At 39.3% G+C, this 24,558-nt stretch overlaps 2 protein-coding genes across 16 annotated transcripts in view; both read right to left on the bottom strand.

Annotated features, from left to right (window-relative positions):
• The window catches only part of LOC108262359 (globoside alpha-1,3-N-acetylgalactosaminyltransferase 1), an 88,908-nt gene that overhangs the window by 16,362 nt on the left and 47,988 nt on the right, over window positions 1-24,558 (bottom strand). For 5 of the 13 annotated variants that reach the window (XM_053676869.1, XM_053676878.1, XM_053676877.1 and 2 more), the window contains exons 5-6: window positions 340-372; window positions 52-186 (exon numbers count right to left, since the gene is read on the bottom strand). The exons of 1 other annotated variant lie outside the window; for it this stretch is intronic. In XM_053676869.1, the coding sequence (XP_053532844.1) occupies window positions 52-186; window positions 340-372 (168 nt within the window). Of the gene's footprint in view, window positions 1-51; window positions 187-339; window positions 373-1,261; window positions 1,307-1,475; window positions 1,503-1,905; window positions 1,942-5,131; window positions 5,246-24,558 lie in introns of those variants that run through there. 7 more of the 13 variants (XM_053676879.1, XM_053676881.1, XM_053676874.1 and 4 more) reach the window with 3 other exon arrangements.
• Window positions 13,315-17,091, bottom strand: LOC108260034 (globoside alpha-1,3-N-acetylgalactosaminyltransferase 1). Of its 3 annotated transcripts, XM_017459953.3 has the most exons (4): window positions 16,939-17,091; window positions 15,354-15,389; window positions 14,525-14,659; window positions 13,315-14,347 (listed from the first exon to the last, which is right to left on the bottom strand). In XM_017459953.3, exons 1-4 carry the CDS (start codon window positions 17,010-17,012, stop codon window positions 13,657-13,659), a joined length of 936 nt encoding a protein of 311 aa, XP_017315442.1. In that variant the 5' UTR covers window positions 17,013-17,091; the 3' UTR covers window positions 13,315-13,656. The 3 variants fall into 3 exon arrangements, with proteins under 3 accessions (XP_017315442.1, XP_017315446.1, XP_017315445.2); XM_017459957.3 differs by lacking the exon at window positions 15,354-15,389 and having other exon boundaries at window positions 16,939-17,090; XM_017459956.3 differs by lacking the exon at window positions 16,939-17,091 and having other exon boundaries at window positions 15,354-16,349.

The following is a 24,558-nucleotide window of genomic DNA, read 5'->3' as shown; positions in this document are numbered from 1 at the left end:
ACACACACCATTACCCACAATGCTTTGTGCGTGTCAAGTGTCAAGACCTACTTCCCCAGAGCGAAGACGGTGACTGCCACGGTGATGTTCTGTTGTTTGTAGATGTTGTCAATCACCGTCAAATCATATGTACCCTCCCACACAATTGGAGCTAACCACGGGGTCATTGTGGAGACATCCGGCCGACTGACACACACACACACACACACACACACACACACACACACACAGACTTTAGCTTTCACTTAATTTACAGTATATTGGTAGGTACGGACAGGTGACAAATTACAGGAAAAAAGCTGAGGTCTGTTCTGTTGTTATGCGCACACGTTTACTCACCTATTACTCACACTGGGCTGAGCGCATGCAATCCTAGTAGGAAAGTAGTGAAGTAAATATAATGATAATAATAATAATAATAATAATAATAATAATAATAATAATAATAATAATAATAATTATTATTATTATTATTATTATTATTATTATTATTATTATTATTATTATTATACAGCAATGTTGAATTGTTGAATCTGATTTGTTGGTGTTTATATTGATGTGCTCATTCTAATCCGGACTCGTTTCTATAGAAACAGCCCATTTGTAGGGATGTGTATGTTGGACAAGCCACATAAACTGGTTAAAAAATGTGTGTAATCTTTGGCATGGTGAAGTAAGACATGTAATGAGACGTTTATGTAAATTTTATGGAAGGAGTCTGAAGTGTCAGAACGTTGCATCAGTCAGAGATAAAACTGTACCTTCAACACACAGAAACAAAAGAGAGGCTAGTGAGGGAACGAATGTAAGAACAGGAAATAACTCGTTTCACGGCTGTTACATTACTACTGTAAAATGATCCACTTCAGGGTGGTAACTTGTGTTTTATTCCTTACATAACGAATCGATTTTATTTCTATAACACGTTTAACAATAAAGCAGCTTTACTGAAATCTGGATGCAGTTTCGAGTCTTAATGAGCGAGCCTGAGGCGACCGTGGTGAAGGAAAATCTCTCTGAGGAAAATCATGAAAATCTTGAGATCGTCAGCAAGTGGGATTAACTCCAGCGTCAATCTTAATCGCAAAGACACATCGCTCTCAGTCAAAGGTGGAGGAAGTAGATCAGCGAGGTAATTCCAGAGAAGCCATATCAACCACAGCATCACAGTAACCAGCATGTCAAAGAAGAGGAGACGCACATGTTCAGCTCCACAGAGAGAGAGGAGTGTGTGTGTGTGTGTGTGTGTGTGTGTTCTCACCCTGTAGGAAAGATTAGGTCTGTATTACCATGTTTTTTTTCTTCCCTGAAAGATGAATAGACCAACAGTTGTTACCCATTCCTGTGTGAAAAACCTGTAACAAACCGGTTAAATTGGAAAGCTAATAACCGCGGTGAATATAAACCTGAGAGGCTGCACCGTATAGACGTATAACGATAAAGGTAAACGTGTTTATAAGAGTTTGGGTACTCACACAGTCAGTCTGCACTCCCACACACCTCTGCAAACACACAACATCACACGTGGGTCATCACACACTGATTATAAATTCATTCGTACACCTTGAGCCTCATCCAGGTCAAGGTCACAGGGCAGAACGCATAAACGTCCGTACTCTCATTCACACGTAGGGGCAGTTCAGCATTGCCGAAACACAGATGGGTTTAAAGTAGATTAAGGTCATGGAGGTGCTCTTAATGTGTTTGTGAAAGTTTACTGCAGTTGCCATGTTTCAAAAGGTAGAAGCATTATATCTCATTTAGAGTACAATTAAGGAGTACAGACCTGGAAATGGCTGATTTCAAGAAATTAAACCTACACACACACACACACACACACACACGCACATACGGCTGCTCACGCTCACCTGTGTGGGTGAGTGTGAGTGAGTGTGTATTTCTCACCTGAACCAGGAGGATGTGTAGTTGAAGTAACTGATCCTGATGAATAAACACACACACACACACACACACACACACACACACACACACACACACACACACACAAACACACACACCAAGTTTATGAGACCGTAATAAATATGTGATGCTAGAGACTGATCTCGACAAATAATATGATTCTATACAATCAGATACACTAAAATCCAAATGTGGAGGTCTGTTACATTGTGAATGAAGTTACAGAAATGTTGCTTTACAAAGACGTCTTTCATAAGAGACTTCATACAAAGTAGAGGGAGTGACAATATTTAACTGCAAACAGATCTCAGCAGAGTCCTGGTTAAAAGTTGAAAGTGAAACCGATCCTAAAAGACCACTAGAGGGCAGAGTAACGTGTATTACCATGCGATAGCAGTAGCAGTGGAGCGATTGGTGTATGGTGTTCTAAATCAATCGTTAGTTTGTAATAATAAATCAGATAAAAAATACTAAACGGTTCTGATTCTGTTTTGCCCTTGCTTCTGATTATCTTGTCTTACCTGCTCTAGTCTGTTTGATTGTCTGACTTTTGTCTGTCTTCGTTGTTGATTTTGCCTTCCCCTTTGGATTATATTCTCTTAAATAAAAGCTCTTAACTGCGCTTCAATCCGTCCTTCACCTCATTACATGAAAGGATTTTTTGCATTATTTTTTATAACTAAAATAACCTTGGCCCTGTCCCCGCTCCGCTCCACCTGCCCTCTTTAAAGCAGATTACTAGAGTTGGAGGGAGAACACTGTGAAAGCACAAGAAGAAAATATTTCTTTAAATAAAAAGGTTTCTCGTTGTTATCTATCAAAAAAACGTCAAAACGAACAATTGAATGTGATAAGATAATAAGAGCCATGAGATTTATTGATTTATTTTACCAGTACCAAACCTACACTATATAACACGCAAAGTTTGTAGTTTTATAGATATATGTTTCCAGAGTCTAATATTAATCACATCTATTAGTATGTATTAATAGGTTATAACTATAATTATGATATGATAATGCAGTCATAGTAATCAGAAAACCCATATTTAAAAATATAACTATATCTAAAGGTATTTCCATAATTCTGGCGATAATAATGACAGTGATGACAATGCTGGCAACAGTGATAATGTCAGATCTCAGCAAACCAGTGACTCCATTTCCCAGGATGCACCACGAACGACAAACATGGCCGAAGAGGACTACACTTCCTACACACGCACACATTCACCTTCTCCGGAGTTCACACACACCTGTTGCCAATCTCACACACACTCACTCCACAGTATATAGAGCAGTGGTGGGCAATCTTATCCGGAAAGGGCCGGTGTGGGTGCAGGTTTTCATTCCAGCCAAGCAGGAGGCACACCTGATTCCACCTGTTTAATCAGTTAATACTGGCATTAAATAGATTCAGGTGTGGCATCTGCTTGATTGGAATGAAAACCTGCACCCACCCGGCCCTTTCCAGAAAAGATTGCCCACCCAGATATAGAGACTGTTTCAACACAATGGCTTTGCGAGTTATTATGCTCAGTTGCTATAGTCACAGTGGTGTCCCAAGCCTTCATTCCTAGCTTTATGTTTCATGGTTTTGATCTGGTTCTCTTCCTCGTTATTTGACTATTGCCTTGGTCTCTGCCACGTTTTTGACCACATTATTGTTTTATGATTTGGATTTGTCTGCCGATATCTCCTTCAATAAAACTCTTTCTGCATGTGCTCCCGTCCTCAACCTCCTTACGTGACCGATAATAATATTGAGGGTAATGAAATAGTCTTAATGATCATGATGATAATAACAGAGATGGTAATGATGACAATAGTGCTAGAACTAATAATAATATGAACAATATATAATATAGACAGGTATATCCATATATACGGATAAAAACACAAATGTATCAATATTTTCAAATGTTTTTATCCTTTCCCCTTCTTTCTTATAAGTTTGTGGAGATATGATTGGGAGAGTGCGTGGGTCCGGTTCCAGGTGTTTGATTTAGATTAAAATGAATTAAAAATGGGTTCCAGATGTCATTAAATGTAAATATATTATTCTTGTGGGTGAATGTTATTTTTTTCTAACGTGATGTATTCTGTAAGAAGGTTGACCCGCTGATTGATATGTATAGATATTTTTGATTTCCAGATTAACCGAATTATTTTCTTGGCGATATTTGGAGAGAGAGGAGGAGTGGGTTTTTAGATTTGGTTGGAAGATTATCGACTTCTACGGCGTTACCGAGTAAACAAAGTGATGGCGATGGAGGGATTCTACAGCCCATGATAGTGGAAGGTTTATCAGTCACTACTATCCAATAGGAGTAAACTGGTCCATGTGGCGTGGAAGTAATCGTAGTTGGTAGTGTTATAGTTACATCAGTATTTGATATTAGTTCATAGAGTTTATAACAAAGTAATATTGAAAGTTTGGTGCAACTTGGCCACATTGTGATTTTGTCTTTTTTTAAACAAAAGATCAAAATGTTAAACAATGAAGACAATTTTTCCACAGCTCCTATTTACCAAGGGTGCCAATATTAGTGGAGGACACTGAAAGTTGTGACAGGATTCAATTTAACATGGGTGGTAACTAAGCAGACCTGAGTATTTAGCATCAAAAATACACTGGCGGTATGAAAAACAGAAAAACAGCCTCGCCTAACATCAGATCTCGCTCAGCCAGTGAGAAGGTAAGAAGATGACCGCTGCCCTCAAAATACAACATATTATTTTCCGCATGTAATAACATTTTATTGTATCACGTTCTAACAGTTTTATCATCAGAATGAAGCCACTCGTGACAGAACTGCATATTTTTTGTGGTAAACATCGACGATATCAGAAACAAACCAAAAAAATGATAAAAATGGATCAAACGGAAATCGCGTCACACACATCACAAAAATAAACTGAGAGAACTGTGGCTTGTATTCTACAAACTGAATACAAATCCATGAAAACAGTCCCTACAGGTGAGTTACAAACATGGCACTATATTATACTTATTTAATAGGCAGGGCACGCTGTTGTAGTCCTCTGGAATAAACCTTTAAAAAGTAACTTCCTAAAGTTGAAATATCAGCGCTAAGTGTAACAACAACACAACAACAACAACAACAACAACAATAATAATAGTAATAATAATGATGATAATAATAATAATAATAATAATATTAATAATAATAATAATAATAATAACATACCCGAGGAGTGAACCGGTGATAATAAGGAAAAACAGATATAAATTCTGTAAAAAACGCATTTTGACGTTTCTCCTGTCCTCCACGTACTAAAGACTGTCCTTCAGTCCGTCTTCTGCTTGTGTACGTGTGTGTGTGTGTGGGGGGGGGGGGGGGGGTGTATGCTTGTGGGTGTATGTGTGTTGTTGTAGACAGCCTCTGATTTGGAGTTCTCAACCTCCCATGGCGTTGTATCTCTTATCTCAACACTAAGCAAATTACACCCAGAAACCAAACTGTAACTCTTGGTGACTTCTTTCCAAATATTACTAAAGCCTCCCTCAGAGGTCAATGTGACATCTTACACTGCAAAAAGATCCTGCAAGGACAAGAGAAGAGCAAGAATGTAGAGATCAGAAGAAAAGGCAAGAAGAATTAAATATGAGTCATCAGGATGATCAATGACACCTACCACGTGATCCTGAAATAAAAAAGTATATATAAAGTGTGTAGTGTCTGAGTGTTAAAACACTTCCTGAAAAACCACTTCCTGACCCACATGAGCATGACCTAAGCCAAGCTCTAGCATATCTGCCAACTGAATGCATACCATTGAATTATGCCATTGTTATTGTTAATCACTGTATTAACAGTTGTTATCCTGCTTGAAACTATTCTGCAATAAACCAAATCCACTTAGGTGGAGATATGTACCTTTAGTACTGACCGGTGAGTCCTCTTTTTCTGTGATACAAAGACTAAGACTAGAGTTCTTCATCAGTATTGACCGAAGAGTAAGTGTATATACTATACATGTATAGTCTGCCCTGCCCCATCCGATTAATCGATTAATTGGGGAAAAAAATAATCGGCCAATTAATCGATGATGAAAATAATCATTAGTTGCAGCCCTAGTGTATAGTGTATTAGTGCCGTAGTTTTCAAAGTGGGGGCCGCCTCAACAATTTGGTATGAAAAATAAATAAATACACGATTTTTTCAAAAATTAATGAATAAATTAATTATTCAATTTTAATAAATTATATATATATATATATATATATATATATATATATATATATATATATATATATATATACCTGAAATGCATTCTCTGCCTGGAGAGTCTCTCCAACGAATGTTTAAAGCCTTCTAAACTTCAGTGTCATTTGAAACAAAAGCACCCAACAGAGGCTAAAAAGACAGTGGACTTTTTCAAACAAAAAGAAGAGAATTTGACTAGACAGTCGACCATATTCGTGCAGCAAGCTACTGTCCCCGAAAGGGCATTGAGGGCATTGTTTTTGGCGTCATAGCACATAGCTCGTGCCAAGAAGCCACATAAAATAGATGAAGATCTGATTTTACCAGCCACCAAAGACATTGTAAGAGAACTGCTTGGTGATGATGGTGCTCGGAAAATCGATGCAGTACCACTTTCTGATAATTCCATAAGCCGACGGATTGGTGAAATGGCTGACGATGTGTCCGTTCAACTTTTGGAGCAGGTGAGAACCAGCGAATATTTCGCTCTTCAGCTGGATGAGAGCACGGATGTATCTAATGCTGCTCAACTGCTTGTGTACACCAGGTTCACTTCCCAGAAATGTTTTGTTGAAGAAATACTATTTTGCAAAGCCACTGAAGGTAGACACCTACCTATTGCATGTGCAAGACAAAGTGAGTGCTTTTTCGAAGAAGATAGTGCTATGGTCAAACAAGCTCCAAAAGGGAATTACAGAAATTTACTTTTTAAATTCCACTTTAAAAATACTTAAAACAAAACACAGAGCACGTCTACATGTGGACAATGACATGCGTATGGCACTGACAGAAATAAAGCCAGGCTTGACAAACTGTGTTGGAGCCACCAAGCCCATCCCTCCCACTAGTATGTTTTCTGTTTCTCGCTCTCAGACAACCACACACACAGAGAATCAAGTCCTAATGTAATGTAAATATGTAATTAGTAATAAAAAAGGGGGATATGTTCAGAAGTCTGTATTTTTAGTGTGTTTTAAAGACATCTTGCAAAAGGGGGGCCTCAGTCAAATGTTAATGCCATTTGGAGGGCCTTGCCCTGGAAAAGTTTGGGAACCACTGTATTAGAGTATAAGTGTATAGAGGATAAGTGTATAGAGGATAAGTGTATAAGTGTGTGTTACAAACATGGCATTATTATATTTATTTAAAAGGCAGGGCATGCTGTTGTAGTTCTCTGGAATAAACCTTTAAAAAGTAACTGCCTCAAGCTGAAATACCAGCACTCAGTGCAACAAGAACAACAACAGTTACGACACAGGACTCAAGACAGGAAGTAATTGCAGGAGTACAGTCTTTATTTGCCACTTAAGTCAACAAACGAGGAGGCGTGAAACAAGGTCTAAACATAATACTCGAACTCAAGCAAAGAACAGGAAACTTAAACAAAGTGTGGAAACTCTACCACATTTAACTAACTTAAACATTTCTCCTTTAACTAGAACTAAGGCGGGAAGCACCAAACAGACCCAGACCTTGACATGAAGCACTCCTCTAATTATGGTAGGAAACACTCCTCACAACTAGGGCAGGAAACACTCATAACTATGACATGAACACACCCAACTATGGCACATCATTTAACTTGAGATGAAGACATCATATAATCAGAAAAAGAACACTCCTTTAACTTAGGCATGAATACTATTTAAACAAAGACAGGAACACTCTTAACTATGGCAAGGCATGAACGCTCTTAACTATGGCATGGCATAAACACTCAACTATGGCATGGCATAAATACTCTTAACTATGACATGGCATAAACACTCTTAACCAAGGCATGGCATAAACACTCTCAACTAGGCATAGCATAAACACTTTTAACTTTGGCATGGCATATACACTCTTAACACGGCATAAACTAAGGAACCGGAAAACAGACAGAGCATGGCAACATCACAACCTGGCACCATTATTCACTCGGTCTTCTTCTCTGTTCGTCCTTTCTCCATTAGTCCATCTCTACTTTAACTTAATGCCGCGCGATGTGCGCAGCAACACGAGGGGTTTAAATAACTAGTCACCATTCTCTTAACTGCCGACAGCTGGCAACACTTGACACAGTTTTAGCGTTCATGCACACTTCAAGCACGTGCATGTGCACACTCTGAAGCCGCTCGTGCACGTTGCCTGCCGGCGAGATTGTGACAATAATAATAATAATAATAATAATAATAATAATAATAATAATATTCCTGAGGAGTGAACCGGCGATAATAAGGAAAAACAGATATAAATTCTGTAAAACCGCATTTTAATGTTTCTCCTGACCTCCACGTACCAAAGACTGTCTTTCAGTCCGTCTTCTGCGTGAGTGTGTGTGTGTGTCTGTGTGTGTGTATGCATGCGTGTGTGTGTACATGTGTGTATGCGTGTGTGAGTGCGTGTGTGTGTGTGTGTGTGTGTGTGTGTGTGTGTGTGTGTGTGTTTGCATGTGTGTGTATGCATGCGTGTGTGTGTGTGTGTGTGTGTGTCTGTGTGTGTGTGTCTGTGTGTGTGTGTGAAGGATGATTCTAGACTTTAACCCTCGGAGAAGCTCAGTCCCACTGATAATGTATGACCATAACCATAACTGTTCCATAACTGTGGGGCTCTATAAGAGAAAGCTCTTCCCTCTGCTGTAGCCTTCGCTATTTGAGGTACCGACAAATAGCCCGCACCTTTTGATCTAAGTAGGCGTGGCGGATCATAGAAAACCAAAAGTTCACCTAGATACTGTGGCACAAGACCATTTAGTGCTTTATTAGTTAATAATAGTATTTTATAATCAATGTGAGATTTCACTGGGAGCCAATGCAGTGTGGATTAGATCGGGGTGATGTGGTCGTATCTTCTGGTTCTAGTTAGGACTCTAGCAGCTGCAACTGGAGTTTGTTTATGCTCCTACTGGAACATCCAGACAGTAAGACATTACAGTAATCTAGACTGTGGCCTACAAACATGGCTGCCATGGACTACACTTCCCACACACACATGTTCACCTTCTCCAGAACACTATTCAGACACACCTGTTCCCAGTCACACTCACAATCACACCATAATATAAAAGAGACTCATATGCTCATTCACAATGTCTTTGCGAAGTAATGAGCTCAGTTTCTATTATCTCTGTCATTTACCAAGCGGTTGTTCCTTGTTCCTCGTATGTATTCATGGTTTTTTAATTTGGTTTCTTGTTACTCGTTTTCGATTCTTGCCTTGCCTCGTTTATGCCTGTATGTTGGTCGTCTGACCCCTTGCCTCTTAACTGCGATTGCATCCGTCCTAAACCTTATTTCATGACAGGTATACGTGGAGAAGTCTCCATTTACACCTACGAACTGATAACGATCGGTCAAATAAGACCTGAGGCAGGAGAGGACTGTTCCCTTAATGCCAACAACATTTTCTAATCTATCAAGGAGAATAGTGTGATCTATAGTATCAAAAGCTGCACTAAGGTCGAGTAACACAAGCAATGAGACACAACCCTGATCAGAGGTCAGTAGAAGGTCATTTACTACTGTAACTAACGCTGTCTCTGTGCTATGATGAGGTCTAAATCCTGACTGGTACATTTCATGAATGTTGTTCCTATGTAAGTACGAGCATAACTGCCGTGTACAACCTTTTCTAATATCTTGGAGGTGAAGGGGAGATTTGATATCGGTCTATAGCTGGACTGTTGAGAGGGGTCGAGGTCAGGTTTTTAATCAGGGGTTTAATAACTGCTAATTTAAGTGATTTATGTGCATAGACAGTGCTAAGGGAAGAATTGATTATATTTAGAAGAGGTACAATTACTCCAGGACAAATCTGTTTAAAGAAACATGTAGGTACAGGATCTAGTATGCAAGTTGATGATTTTGCTGAAGAGATTAATGAAGCTAGTTCAGTCTCTGTAAGGGGAGAAAAACGTTCTAATCCTTGATCTGATATTGCTATAATATCATCTACAGGGTTAGTTATAAAACTGCCTGGTTTAATTTAAACTGTTATTGATGATAATTCCTTTATAATGTTCTACATTCCACATTTATATTAGTACGTAAAAAAATTAAAATATTATCTCTATAAATATTGTTTTTAAGAAATGTTTTATTATGCAGATAAACAATGGGTTTAAACATAGCACCACAAATGCATAAAAATCGAACAGATCAGAAATTTCTTACTTTAAATTAGGAGAATTATTGGCACTCTAATCATTGGTGGTTAATCCTTTCTGAATAAAAATGCATTTGCATGACCTGCAGTGTTAAAACATTTTGGAGATCCGATTCCTAACCAGTTAAAGAACACACACCTGTGTGAACAGTTTGTCTTTACTATTTGAAAAAAGGCACGATGTGGCAAAAATAAATAAAAAAATAACTCTGCTACAGACGTTTGTAAAACAGTTAGGTGTGAAAGATTAAGAAATAATGTACGAGTAAGAAACACTTAGCAGTCTTAGTAAATGCTTGGTTTAAATGACTTGTTTGTTTACATTTTGAACAATAGACCCAAGTTGAAATAAGAAGGTGATGTGAAACAGGTGAGGCAACCGTCTATTCATCGTATAAAAGGAGCCTCCGGAAAAGGCTGAGTCCTTCAAGAGCAAGGATGGGTCGAGTCTTGCCGATCTGCCAACAGATGCGTCAGAGAATAATCCAACACTTTGAGAAGAACATTCCCCAAAGACAAATCGGTAGGATTTGGAGCATTTCACCTTCTACAGTGCACGATATAATTAAAAGATTCAAGGAATCTGGTCACATCTCGGTGTGAAAGGCGAGGCCGAAAACCACTTCTGAATGCGCGTGATCTCCGATCCCTCAGACGTCACTGTAGTAAAAACCATCATGAGTCTATAATGGAGATCTGACATGGGCTCGGGAATACTTTGGTAAACCTTTGTCAGTCGGCACCATTCACCACTGCATCCACACATGCAAGTTAAGGCTTTACTGTGCAAAGCAGAAGCCATACATCAACACTGTCCAGAAACTCCACCCACTTCTCTGGGCTCGGTCTCATCTGAGATGGACAGTAGAACAGTGGAATCATGTTTTGTGGTCTGACGAGTCAACATTTCAAATAGTTTTTGGACAAAACAGCCGTTGTGTTCTCCGGGACAAAGAGGAAAAGGACCGTCCGAGCTTTTTATCAGCGTCAAGTCCAAAAGCCAGCTTCTGTCATGGTATGTGGGCGTGTTAGTGCCCATGGTATGGGGGTGTGTCAGTCCCCATGGTATGGGGTGTGTCAGTGCCCATGGTATGGGGGTGTGTCAGTCCCCATGGTATGGGGCGTGTCAGTGCCCATGGCATGGGTAACTCACACATCTGTGAAAGCATGATTCATGCAGAAAGATATGTACACATTTTGAAGCAACATACACTGCCATCCAGAGCAGGACAACACCAAACCACATTGTGCCCGGATTACAAGCGGTTGCGTAAGCAGAGAGTGCGAGCATGGCCTGCTGCAGTCCTGACCTGTCTCCCATTGAGAACCTGTGACACTTTATGAAGCACAAAATAAGGTAACGGAGTCCACGTACAGTTACACAGCTGAAGAAATGTATAATGGATGAATGGGGAAAATTCCTCTTGCTAAACTTAACCAACTGGTGTCTTCACTCAGCGCCAAACGCTTAATAAGTGTTATTAAAAAGAAAAGCTGATGTTACCCAGCGGTAAACAATCGACTGTCCCAACTTTTTTGGTGTTCCAGTCATCAGATTTGAAATGAGTGTGTATTTTTGAAAAATAAATTAAATTCATGAAGTAAAACATTAAATAATGTGTTAATAATGTGTCTTCAATATAGTACAGTGTGAACTGAATCATCAAATCACTCTTTTTGTTTGTTTTTTGCATTTTTCCTACTGTCCCAACTTTTTTCAGAATTGGGGTTGTATAAGAACTCTTGGAAGGTCAGACATCCTCTAGAGGGCGACACAGGACGAGTTACAGCTCTCTCTCTCTCTCTCTCTCTCTCAACCTGCTCGAAAAAAAGTGAACAGGGCTAGTGGATTTAATTCACAGGAGGGAAAAGAACATTTTAACAACATATAAACCAAAATGTAATTCAGACATATAGTTTTATGACTTCACACAGAGGTAGGCTAGGAATACTTCTGTGAACCTGTCAAGTTATCACAATAGCACTAACAGTAAATATATATATATATATATATATATATATATATATATATATATATATATATATATATATATATATATATACATGAACATTTCTGAATTAGAAATCCTTTCAGCTTAGTTTATTTCAGCTATATAGCTAGCATTAGCAGCAAAGATAATTTCGATAGCCTGTGAAGTTGATGGGCAGCTACATTGCTTTGAATGATTTTAACCTCGACATGTTTTTGCTAAAAGGGTTTTTAAAAAAAAATGATTTCCTCTAGTCAGACCGTTTGTTTGCCGCCAGTAGGATGTGTTTAACGAACTGTGTTTTATGCTCCCCCTCGTTAACGGGCCATAAACCATTTGATTAGCTCGTGTAATGTTTTTATCAGGGAATAAATGAAAACTGCTCTTTTGGGATATTTTTGTGTTACACTGTTAAAATGAAGCTTCGGCACAAAATATGTAAGGGTTTTTATTTTTTAAATCTCATCCACACCCCCTTGCAATCAGTTTGAATACCTCTAGGTTAGCCTGTGCTAGCTAGTTTGTTAATGTTAGCTGCGACGACATTAAACCGCATTAAAAATACCTAGACATCCATTTTAGGATGTTGCCCCGCCCCCAACATGATAAAAACCCATGTTGTTAACAGTCAAGTACAGTTTAACCCAGGCTGTGAGGTAAACTCAATGCTATCGGCTATTTAAAATGTTGCAGGAGCCGTTCAGTATGTCCCGCAGTGGCTTCCTGTTTCAGTGGAAATTACTTCAACACATCGAATAACGCAGCGTGTTTCAAGGCACAAAGACTTTAAATAAAAAGAAAATGAATTTTCTTAGATGTATGTGAATCAAAAGTATTTCAGCTAACGCCTCAGAGAAATTCTTGCGGGGATTATTTGGGATGTTTAGTAGCAATTTTGTGATTTCTACTCTGTGAAGTCAGCCTTTTTATGGAGTTTTGTGTGCCTGGTAATTTATGGTGATTGCCATTTATCAACATAAACACAGGAATATGAAGAAAATCAACACTGACCAATCAACACCCTGATTAAGAATTGTAGGGCTGCGTTTCATGGTATTTATGGGCATTCTTTTATCTCCGGTGTAAAAAAAAAAACAAAAAAAAAACAAGAATATGAGCATGTTACAGGATGTGAGAGCTTTGAGAGAGAGAACATTGCAGTTGGGATAACTGCCACAAAGAGGTGGTGTTACCAAGGGAAAGCAAAGTCCTGCTGTTCTGTTGGTGAAACCTGAGAGATGAGGGTACTAGGATGAGCGAACGTAGTTCAGTTATGTTCCATGAAGAATCGTATTATATGGATAATTCATGTAATTCACAGCATGAAGTATTCAATCTGGTGCAAAACCTACTGAGGTACAGTGTGCTTTAAGGGTTGGGTCGGATGTTGGCGTAATTCTTGACCACCTGAGAGAAACGCACCACTTTCAAGTAGCTGCGTTTCCATTTTGTGTCGTCCCACAGGTATTCAGGTGAGAGCGCCTTGCTGGGCTTATTGTACAGGAAGTACTTGTTCAGGTGAGACTCCTCCTGCCATATTGCTTCAATGTGATTGGCTCGGTCCACATCCAGCTGCATGCGGCACGTCTTCGCCAGCTTGTGCACTTCGTCGAGGTGTCCTCCGATCACGGCCCCTCCGTAGTAGTAGTCTCCTTCTTCAAAAGGTATGAAGGCCTGAGATTCAGGACGCCGCTCGTATGGGAAATGATTCCGAGATGATCCGAAATACCAGGCATGCAGCACACCGACAAGGTCGCCCAGAGACTCCGCCCCCCAGTGAGCATAGAATTTGGAGTCGACGTCGAGACTGAATATGTAGTCTGCCTTGCCGGTGAGTTCCTTTTCGATGAGCTTCTCGATTCTCTCCATCCTGCGCAGTGAGATTTCCTGCCAGCGGTTCGAGGTTTCTGTTTTTATCACAGTCAACTGACGCCCTTCCCCCAGTGTTACCGTGGGAACCTCGTCCGGACGATCTGTAAACAGGTAGTAATGCACTCGGTAGCCCACCATGAAGTGCTGCTCTGCAGATTCCAGGAAGTCCTTCAGGAAGCGTACGTACCTGCAGGAACACTGATTCAGGTTATAATGAAGAAGATTAAGCCCTGAAGATAATAATTAGCAAACTGATAACGAGTCATATGTAAGATCTGGAGGAACCAGCGCGAGAAACAAAGGTTTATACTTTAACACAGTTGTCACCCACAATGTTCTGCATGTGATAAGTGCAATAACGTACTTCCCCACTGCAAAGACGGTGGTTGCCACGGTGATATTCCGTGGTTTGTAGATGTTGTCAATCAACTTCTGATCAAATGTTCCCTCCCACACAATTGGAGCCAACCATAGGGTCGTTGTGGCAACATCTGGCCGACTGACACACACACACACACACACACACACACACACACACACACACACACACACACACACACACATGTGTTGTAGCATTCACATACATGTATGTGTATGATTGATGGCAAGTTCAGTAATGTCAAAACACATTCATCTCCATAATAGGACCACATTCTTTTATCTTGTGTGGACATTTGGTAGTTGCCAGTGCAGAGTGAAGGGGTGGCCTGGCACGCCTGTGTCTACCCCTGAAATATAATTGGCCACCCTAGAACTATTATAGGCTATTAACAGTAGCCTATCTATACTTCTGAGACCATATCATACTGTATCTTTGATAACAGTGAGTTGTGATGCCCAGTACTGTAATAAAATCTCAGACCCCGCCCCCTCACTGCAATAAAATCTCAGACCCTGCCCCCTCACTGTAATAAAATCTCAGACCCCGCCCCCTCACTGTAATACAATCTCAGACCCCCCCACTGTAATACAATCTCAGACCCCGCCCCCTCACTGTAATACAATCTCAGATCCCGCCCCCTCACTGTAATACAATCTCACCCCCACCTCCCATTTATTGATGTGTCCTTTATGTAGAAGCATCTTGTCTTCCTTGATTCCTCTGATTGCATTTAAAGAACCAATAAAAGCAGGAGTCTCCCCCAACACTCTCCTACTGGTGTGTTTTATTTGTTTGTGTTTGTACTACGTACCTGCTTTTTGAAGAAGTGAAGCTAAGGTATACTAACCTGTAGAGGAAAACAGCACAAATACACTCAGCAACTATTGAACGCAACTGAAAGTTAATGAATAATTGCCAGGAAAATATTCTGTACAATATATAATCACACACACACATCCTCTTACAGGTTGATTCATAACATTTCCAGTTGACTGGAACTTCTTAATTATTGCCCTGATGGTGGAAATGGGCATTTTCAATGCTTGTGATATTTTCTTATAGACACGTCCCATTTTGTGAAGCTTTTGCCGCACATCACAGCTATATTCCTCACTCTTACCCATTGTTGTGAATGACTAAGGGAATTTGGCCTGTGAAACAGAAAGTCACGGTTGAACAATTTCCTGCTCCTACGCACCCAGGTGTATTTTTTTTTTTTAATGTAATGAGAATATACTTCAAATATATTTTCCTCATATGAATTCATAGGGGTGACAATAATTGTTGCACACCTATATTCAACAAATATTTTTTTTTGATAAACCTGTGTTGTGTTTGATATCCATGAGAGCAGAGTATTTTTGTGAATTCATTTTAGCAAAAGATGACAAGTTTAAACAATAAAAACAGATTTTTCACATCCTTCTTTTCCTCATATTTACCAAGGGTGCCAATATTACTGGAGGTTGCCCTATGTACCATTTTGATGTCACATGGACAATATGCAGTCACTAATGAAATAACTATAAATATATGTACATGTTGCAAGTACAGCAGAGGCAATTATTGTGGCAATTCTGAGAAGCAACGTCAGAACACAGGTAGACATGTTTTAACGAGAGATCCATTAACTCACACCAGCAAAAGTCAAAGCCAGAAACAAGAATTTATGCTTAAAATAAGCTTATTTTTGATTTCTCTCATTTGGCTGAGGCTTTTATCCGATCAGTAACACAATGCTTTAACCACTCCGCCAATCTGCTCATACAGAACAGCTTCTCCACGCGCGTGCTCCTGTCTGACTTAACTCTACATTACTGCTTTTTTTTACAGTTTCATTTTTATTGAAATTTATTTCTGCTGAACTAAACATTTCTGCTGAACTAAACATTTCTACTCTACACTACTTCTACACTCTTCTATTGTTTTTAAAGAAAACGCACACAGCGCAGTCCTCCTCGGGCTGAATCCTTCAAAAGCTGCAGGTTTTTTGACAGGAAGTGACTGGCATTATTAAACGGTAAAACTGTGTAAGTGTAAACTTTCAAATTATACCTCAAACCAAATCACCCACGGCTCAATCTCTATAGATAAAAAAACAAAAAACAAAAAAAACAACCCAGAAAATCCTTTGATCTCAAAATTCAACCTGCATGTAAATCCCTTTTTTTGCAGGCTTTAATCAGTTCAGTTCCGGGTGTGTTATGATCACTTTATTTAATTTATTCACTGACAAAGTCATAATGATATTACTGAATCTGAAATCTGAGACCGTTCTCATAAATAATACCTGCCTCAGTGTACTACTACTACTACTACTTATAATAATAATAATAATAATAATAATAATAATGATAATAATAATAATAATGATATGAACAATAACACTGACATACCCCAGCAGTGAAACGATGACAATGATCGAAAACAGATAGAAGTTCTCTCCGAACCGCATTGTGACTTTCCTCATGTTAGTCAAAAACTTTTCTCTCCACTCTAGCAGTGACCGAAAAAGAGTTTAGATCAGTCCATAATTGTCTGTGTGTGTATGTGTATGTGCACGCGTGCGCGAGAGAGAGAGAGAGAGAGAGAGAGAGAGAGAGAGAGAGAGAGAGATAGAGAGAGATGGGGGATGGTCTGATGCTGCTTGACAAAAAAACGACAAACAAACCTTCACATGCTGATCCACACTAAAAAAATTACTTTATTTGGTCTACTACTGTACCATTCATGCAAATGTAATGAATCATATATTGTAGCTCATTTTAAAAGATTAAAATAAAAATTTTCTTTCTAAAAGAATACATTATCAAGAGAACAGGTGTACTGCTGCGAACGAAATAAGCTCCAGTCGTTTCCTTTATGTGTGTGTGTGTGTGTGTGTGTGCCATGGAAACACAGTGACTGAGTGAAGTTCAATCCAGTTTTATTTGTGTAGCGCTTATAACAACTGACATTATCTCAAAGCAGCTTTACAGAAACATATAAAAACAGGATAAAGGGTTTAAGCGTGTGGAGACGATGGTGAGGAAAACTCCCTAAGATGATATGCGGAAGAAACCTTGAGAGGAACTAGACTCAGAAGGGAACCCGTCCTCATCTGGGTAACATCGGTTAGTGTGAAGTTAAAGGGAAGTTCATTATGGGTTTTATATGAATTTTGTTTGTTGAACTAATCCACTGTTCGCTAAAGGAGACCTGAGTGTAAAACTGTAAACTAAGAACACCATACTGTGAAACACGGTGATGGGAGTGTCACGATGTGGAGCTGCTTCTCTGCTAACAGTACTGAAGCATTGTGCGTCATCAAAGGAAACAGGAATGGACTGATTCAAATCCCATCCTACATTATGGAGGATTTTGAAGTTGCGTGTCCATCAGAGGGAACCACAGGGCTACAAAAAAAAAAAAAACCTAACCACTTCTTAGGAACAGCTTTGCAACAAAGTGCTAATGTTGGTCATTTGTGGAATCCAAATACTTTTTTCCTTGTTAATATTATTTCTTTAAACATATCTCTTTTTTTATGCTTACGAAGACAACATTTTTGTATAAAGTACAAAATCAAAAGACTTTATCTGTGTGTAAATCTGAAGTGGACGTACATATGCACTGGAGTAAAACGAAACTCATTTGACCTCACAACAACATGGCGTTCATATTACATTTACGGCGTTTGGCAGATGCTCTTATCCGGACCGACTTATAGAAGTGCTTTAAGCCACCGTGCGCCTGAACTCCATGATAATGAGTCTTTATTGATCACATATACATATACAAAGTGAAATTCTTTTCTTCACATGTCCCAGCATGTCAGGAAGTTGGGGTCAGAGTGCAGGTGCAGCCATGATGCAGCACCCCTGGAGTAGAGGGGGGTAAGGGCCTTGTTTAATGGCCCAACAGTGGCAGCTTGGCAGTGCTGGGGCTTGAACCCCAACCTTCTGATCAGTAACCCAGTGGTTAAGTAACCCTTAACCACTAAACCACCCTGATGATGAAGATGATGCTACTGCTGCTGCTATTCGTATTGATATTACTTTGTTTTGATTTATTTGAAATCTTGTCATTTTTAACATGTCCCCAGTATGAAGCTTGCCTTTCTAGTGCTTCCTGTATAAACAGACCCATTTCCCTTGCAAATACTGTGTGTAATTTCTCTTGCAAATACTGTTGTAATTGAACTTACTGAACTGCTGTTTGATATTAGCGTCAGTTTCTATGCTGATAGTGCACAGCTTATGCAGACAACGCATGAACACTGAAACGTTATGCAAACCTGTCTTTCAGAAATGGAATTTAAGCAGCTTTTGTGTAAGTAGAGGATTTCTGATGAGTAGTTTTGTAAGAATGATGTTGAAACAACAGAATAAGTGCTGCATGGCAATTACGGTTGGTGGTTGTTAAAATAGGGGAGGAACAGCTATTACAGTTTTCCACCCAGGGCCATAAATCCTTCCATGTTTTTGCAAAGTTATTGCTATATTCAGTTATGAATATGAGTTCAAAGGGCAGACTTTCAGCTTTAATTTACTTTATTTAATTCCAACGGTGTAGGACGGTTAGTTATTAGTTTTGTTTGCGCCATGCCACGATGTTAGGTTTAAACTAGTAGCCTAATTTAAACCGCCGTTAGCATGACTGTTAGCATGACTGTGAGGCGGTTACTATGGATGGTTGAATTCATGTTGTAAACGCACGTTCGTTTGCGTGGTCTTTTGAGCGTCAGCTTTTCACAGTGCCACCAGATGAATGTAACATGAACACATGTTCTCTATGCAAAATGGACCTGCATTACTCGATCATTTCACTGCTAAATGTGAAGCTCTGAGTCTGAGGCCACATATACACATGCAAAAAAACAAAAACAAATCCACTACAGACTGCTAATTACTACTTTAAAATGACAATCTGATTACGTTACTGATTGCCTGATGTAAAAAGTCATCAGATTCCTAATGACTTTACTTTCACGTTACTTTCAAAACCGATCAGACCTACAAAAATACTCTGCAAAAAATTCGGATTTATCATAAAACCTTTTTTTATTCATGAGCCTGTGTGTTCTTATCCTATGAGACGACGCTGTCTCTTAATTATTCATGACAGCACGTGGTGCTTTCCTACAGAATTAGTACATGAGAGAGACATTCAATTGGGTCGCAGGTGTTTGTTTCAGTGGTGTAAGAGTTCGAGCGTGTTTATTCTGGAGAGCTACGAGAATTGGAGAAAGGTGGACTTCGAAGGTACATGTCTAAATTTTTAACCGACAGTTTTATTTGCTTTTGAGCTAATTAATCCGCATAAAACTCTACAAGCCGCTGCTTGAAAAACTATGCAACGAGATTCCGTGTTGAAGGGAAGAGTCTTCACCTTTTATTCATGAACAGCTCAAGCCTACAATCTAACTACCAGTCAGACACTCCTTCCAAACACTCTGCGGCTGGTTTTGTTTTGTTTTCCTCTGTAGTCACGCCACAGGCTAATGGTTCAAATATATAGGGCGGGGCCCTGTGGATTCAGGTGGACAGGAGTCATCTGTCTCGTCTGCAAACATTTTTCCCAAGTGAAAAAAGAAAAGTTGCAAATGCGCTTCAAGCGGTTTTTGCTTTGTATACAGTGACTAAGCGAAGGCTAGATGAAGTGGAGGCTGAAAATGCACTGCTTCATTCTAGACTCGGTGACGGGGTGATTTCTACTAAAATGTACCAGGCTAGTGAAACGATCTAGAAAGAGGAAAAGATCAGAATGCAGAATCGCAATTCTTAAAACTAACAATAGCATGCTTGGATCACCCGTTCTGGTGTGGCAATGCATGTCACGCATCTCTACGAGTGTAATGACATTATTGCCAAAATTTTTTATAACAGTAATGATAATTCAAACAAACAGTAATGATAATTCAAAGAAATCTCATCCCCTGTCAGCAATAGGTGTCAAAAGATCTGAATGTGGGTCGCAAGGTTTCCTGGATAAACGAGGGCCATGCTACTGGAGATAAAAAGGAGAGTCCACCTCCTTATAACCCTGATAACCCCCCAGTGTGCTATTCATGTGGCAAAGACGGACATATTTCTAGCGAATGAAAAGTTTTGTCTAGGAGAACAGATCCTACAATTGATCTTAACCAGTTTCAGGCTACAGTAAACAGACTGAGCAAGGACAATGAGGAACTTCGTGCTCACATGGAGAAGGAATAACATTGTCAGGTGTCACAGAGCTAGAATCAATTGCAGCTACCAACATTAGAGAACCGGAAGGCCTGAAAAGCACTCAACAGAGTGACCCATCAGGAACAGAAGCAATCAGACCGAAGAACAATGGACAATCTATTGTAGACGGTCTGTTTGCCAAGCATGATGCACAGCTAATCATACATGACAACATGTTACTGTACAGATGTGGTGACACTCCATTGTGGGTTCCACCTAAGACTGCGGCATGATATTTTGTATCGTATCCATGTATGTGTTTGTAATGTTTTACTGATTATTTTATTTATTGTGTGTGTTTAGAGGGTGTTGTGTGATGTGTTGTGTGGGACAAAAGGAGGGCCATTCTTTCTGTTTGCATGTGTTTTTCAGTATCTCCTAACCAAAGGAAATAAAGATGTCGATAATTATGATGGCAGCCCTCCTGACAGCAGTAAAGATGCAAGAGTGCCAGAGCAATCAGTTCCTTCATCAGGTGTGGTGATGAAACCCTATCCCGGAGTGCTAATCAACAACGTCCAATGGATCTATGTCCCAGCTCTAGTGAATCTGACGATGTGGTCTCCAGATCTGGATGAACAGTACCAGGGAGAGTGTGTGACAGAAGGTATCTCTTCAACAGCATTCCTGAGGTATCATGGTGCTGTAGCAACCAACTCATCCACAGACCACCTAACAGAAGATCGATAAGCAAATCATCCCAGGGAAACCACCTTCAGGCAGAAGTTATTGGGGTTTGTGGAGAGGGTACTTGGAGACATCTGGAAGAATCTGGGAATATCCAGTAAGATTAGTGCACAAGAGTACTGCAAGAAAGAACTCAAGCTTAAGGCCCTAGTGGGGCTGTAGGTTTTGTAAACAGATGATTATCTCCATGAGGGACTACGGGAGGAAGAAGAGACTGTACAGGACGTTCACACCATCACATCTGCCCTATCTTTCATCTCTCATAAAAAAAAGGGCTTGTAACAATATGCAACTATGACCCTTCTTGATCACTTCTTCTCTGTCACTTCTCTATCCTTGTCATCAGCAGCCAGACACTTTGCCTGTTAAATATCACCTCATTTCATATGAGACTAGAGTCAACATGGTCTATAAGAAATTATTACTTTCCGTATGTAAATGTTACCCAACAGACAAGGTCATTCAATCCATGACGGACACATGACAGAGACTTATCTATTGCTTATTCAGATTTATCACGTAACCTTCAAAACTGTTGTTTGCACATGTATACTCCTCATTGTTTGCCAATGCATTATGTTATGCTGTATGTGTTCTTTATCAAGACGCCAAATTGCAGATAACTCAAGGATCATGTTAAGACGTTCCCGCTGGCTGTGATGGTACTTGAATTCCTCTCTTCCTAACCCAACACATTTTATATAGTACCAAATTATAAAACAAACCTTATGATAAAGTTTTGCCTAATTGGAGGGATCAGGAACCAGTGTGCATGAGGTGATGACCCAATGACGGGTAAGATTCTCCAGTGGCCAGAGGACGATAACCTTAGGCAGGGCTTCACCGTCACGGGGCACCTGCCCAATTCCGGAGGTGTAATCTGTATAAAGGGGGTGGATGTGATGCCTCTTTTTGGCCAAGAGCATCAAAGGGGGACTGTATTTACATACTACATATTTAACGAGCAAAATTTTTATTTTATTTTATTTAATTTTTACCAAGGATTAGTGGTATACTAATGTGTTTTATTAAAAAATTATATATTTATTGTAAATATATTGTATATATATTGTATATATATTGTAAAGTATTTATTTGTGGAAGATTTATTGGTATTGAAAATGAAAGATAAAAGTTTTAGGGTTTTCATTTATACCACAGCAATGCTGAATTGTCGAATCTGATTTGTTAGTGTTTATATTAATGTGCTCATTCTAATCCGGACTCGTTTCTATAGTAACAGCCCATTTGTAGGGATGTGTATGGTGGACAAGCCACATAAACTGGTTAAAAAATGTGTGTAATCTTTGGCATGGTGAAGTAAGACATGTAATGAGACGTTTATGTAAATTTTATGGAAGGAGTCTGAAGTGTCGGAATGTTGCATCAGTCAGAGATAAAACTGTACCTTCAACACAGAGAAACAAAAGAGAGGCTAGTGAGGGAACGAGTGTAAGAACAGGAAATAACTCGTTTCACGGCTGTTACATTACTACTGTAAAATGATCCACTTCAGGGTGGTAACTCGTGTTTTATTCCTTACGTAACAAATCGATTTTATTTCTATAACACGTTTAACAATAAAGCAGCTTTACTGAAATCTGGATGCAGTTTCGAGTCTTAATGAGCGAGCCTGAGGCGACCGTGGTGAAGGAAAATCTCTCTGAGGAAAATCATGAAAATCTTGAGATCATCAGCAAGTGGGATTAACTCCAGCGTCAATATTAATCATAAAGACACATAACGTTAGGTCAGTAATTCCAGAGAAGCCATATCGACCACAGCATCACAGCAACCAGCATGTCAAAGAAGAGGAGACGCACATGTTCAGCTCCACAGAGAGAGAGGAGTGTGTGTGTGTGTGTGTGTGTGTGTGTGTGTGTGTGTGTGTGTGTGTGTGTGTGTGTGTGTGTGTGTGTGTGTGTGTGTGTGTTCTCACCCAGCAGGAAAGATTAGGTCTGTATTACCTTGCTTTTTTTCTTCCCTGAAAGATGAGCAGGTACAGACTTATTGCTTGTGTATATACAAACTGACAAAGAGAGGAACACACACACACACTCACACACTCACACACAAACACACACACACACACACACACACACACACACACACACACACACACACACACACACACACACTCACACACACACAAACACTCACACACACACACACACACACACACACACACACACACACACACACACACACACACACACCACACCACACACACACACTTTAAAAACTTATGTATTGAAAATACATTGCAAAATGAATAAATGTTGTTTACATAGCAAGCTTTCTATTGTAATTGTAAATAATATAATATTATTTAACGAGCAAATCTCTTTTTTTGAACAAGGTATTAGTGGTATACAAGTGTTTATTTTATTTTATTTTATTTATTTATTGTAAAGTATTTATGCTTGGAAGATTTAATGGCATTGAAAATGAAAGATATACATTTTAAGGTTTACAAATTGTTACAGTAAAAATAATAGGATTTAAAAAATTTCTTTATTTGTTACTATTTTTAGTATTTTGATGTTTTGGAAACCCCATGTTTTAAAAAAAATCCTTGTCAAAAGTAGACAAATAAGTATTTGGACAATTGAAGATGATTCTGTTCGTCACAGTTAATCCACAGTTAATGTCATGAACTAGATCGTGTGGTTACTCTGATCGAGGCACCAAAGGAATTGACTGCATACATTCATGGGGGGTGTATAAGGGTATAAATTACCCACTTATAAATAAACCACTCGTCAGCCTTAAGAATAAGAAAGCAAGGGTGAAAAGGCGCAATAGAACATCGAATTGAACTTGGATGGACCTGATGGTGAAGTCGGTGAGTGACGATAAGTTTAATTGTGCTTGTTAATAAGAATAATACAGAGCGTTTCTTTGTATCTTCACCTTTCTGACAGTACAAAGATGGGTAAAACTTATAAAACTGTTTGGGTGAAATGGTGGGTAAAACAGACCACTGCATAAATGGAATGATATCTGAAGGTGTGCTGTGGAATCTTTCACCAAGACGTTAGGAGCAGATACTTTAAGTTCTGTAAGTTGCGAGGTCGGGCCTCTGTGGATCGGACTTGTTTGTCCAGGACGTCCCACAGA

The sequence above is a fragment of the Ictalurus punctatus genome, chromosome 28 (assembly GCF_001660625.3).
Source record: "Ictalurus punctatus breed USDA103 chromosome 28, Coco_2.0, whole genome shotgun sequence".
NCBI classification, from domain to species: Eukaryota; Metazoa; Chordata; class Actinopteri; order Siluriformes; family Ictaluridae; genus Ictalurus; species Ictalurus punctatus.
This window is presented reverse-complemented; position numbering and strand designations above follow the sequence as displayed.

Bases quoted from the DNA above. Each gene is read 5' to 3' on its own strand.
- LOC108260034 (XM_017459956.3), bottom strand. From the start codon at position 15,499: ATGTGTGTGTGTGATTATATATTGTACAGAATATTTTCCTGGCAATTA. The intron at 14,660-15,353 runs GTACGTAGTACA...TGTGTGTGTCAG, and splicing joins TTCACTTCTTCAAAAAGCAG to TCGGCCAGATGTTGCCACAA. The intron at 14,348-14,524 runs GTACGTTATTGC...GTGTTCCTGCAG, and splicing joins ACCGTCTTTGCAGTGGGGAA to GTACGTACGCTTCCTGAAGG.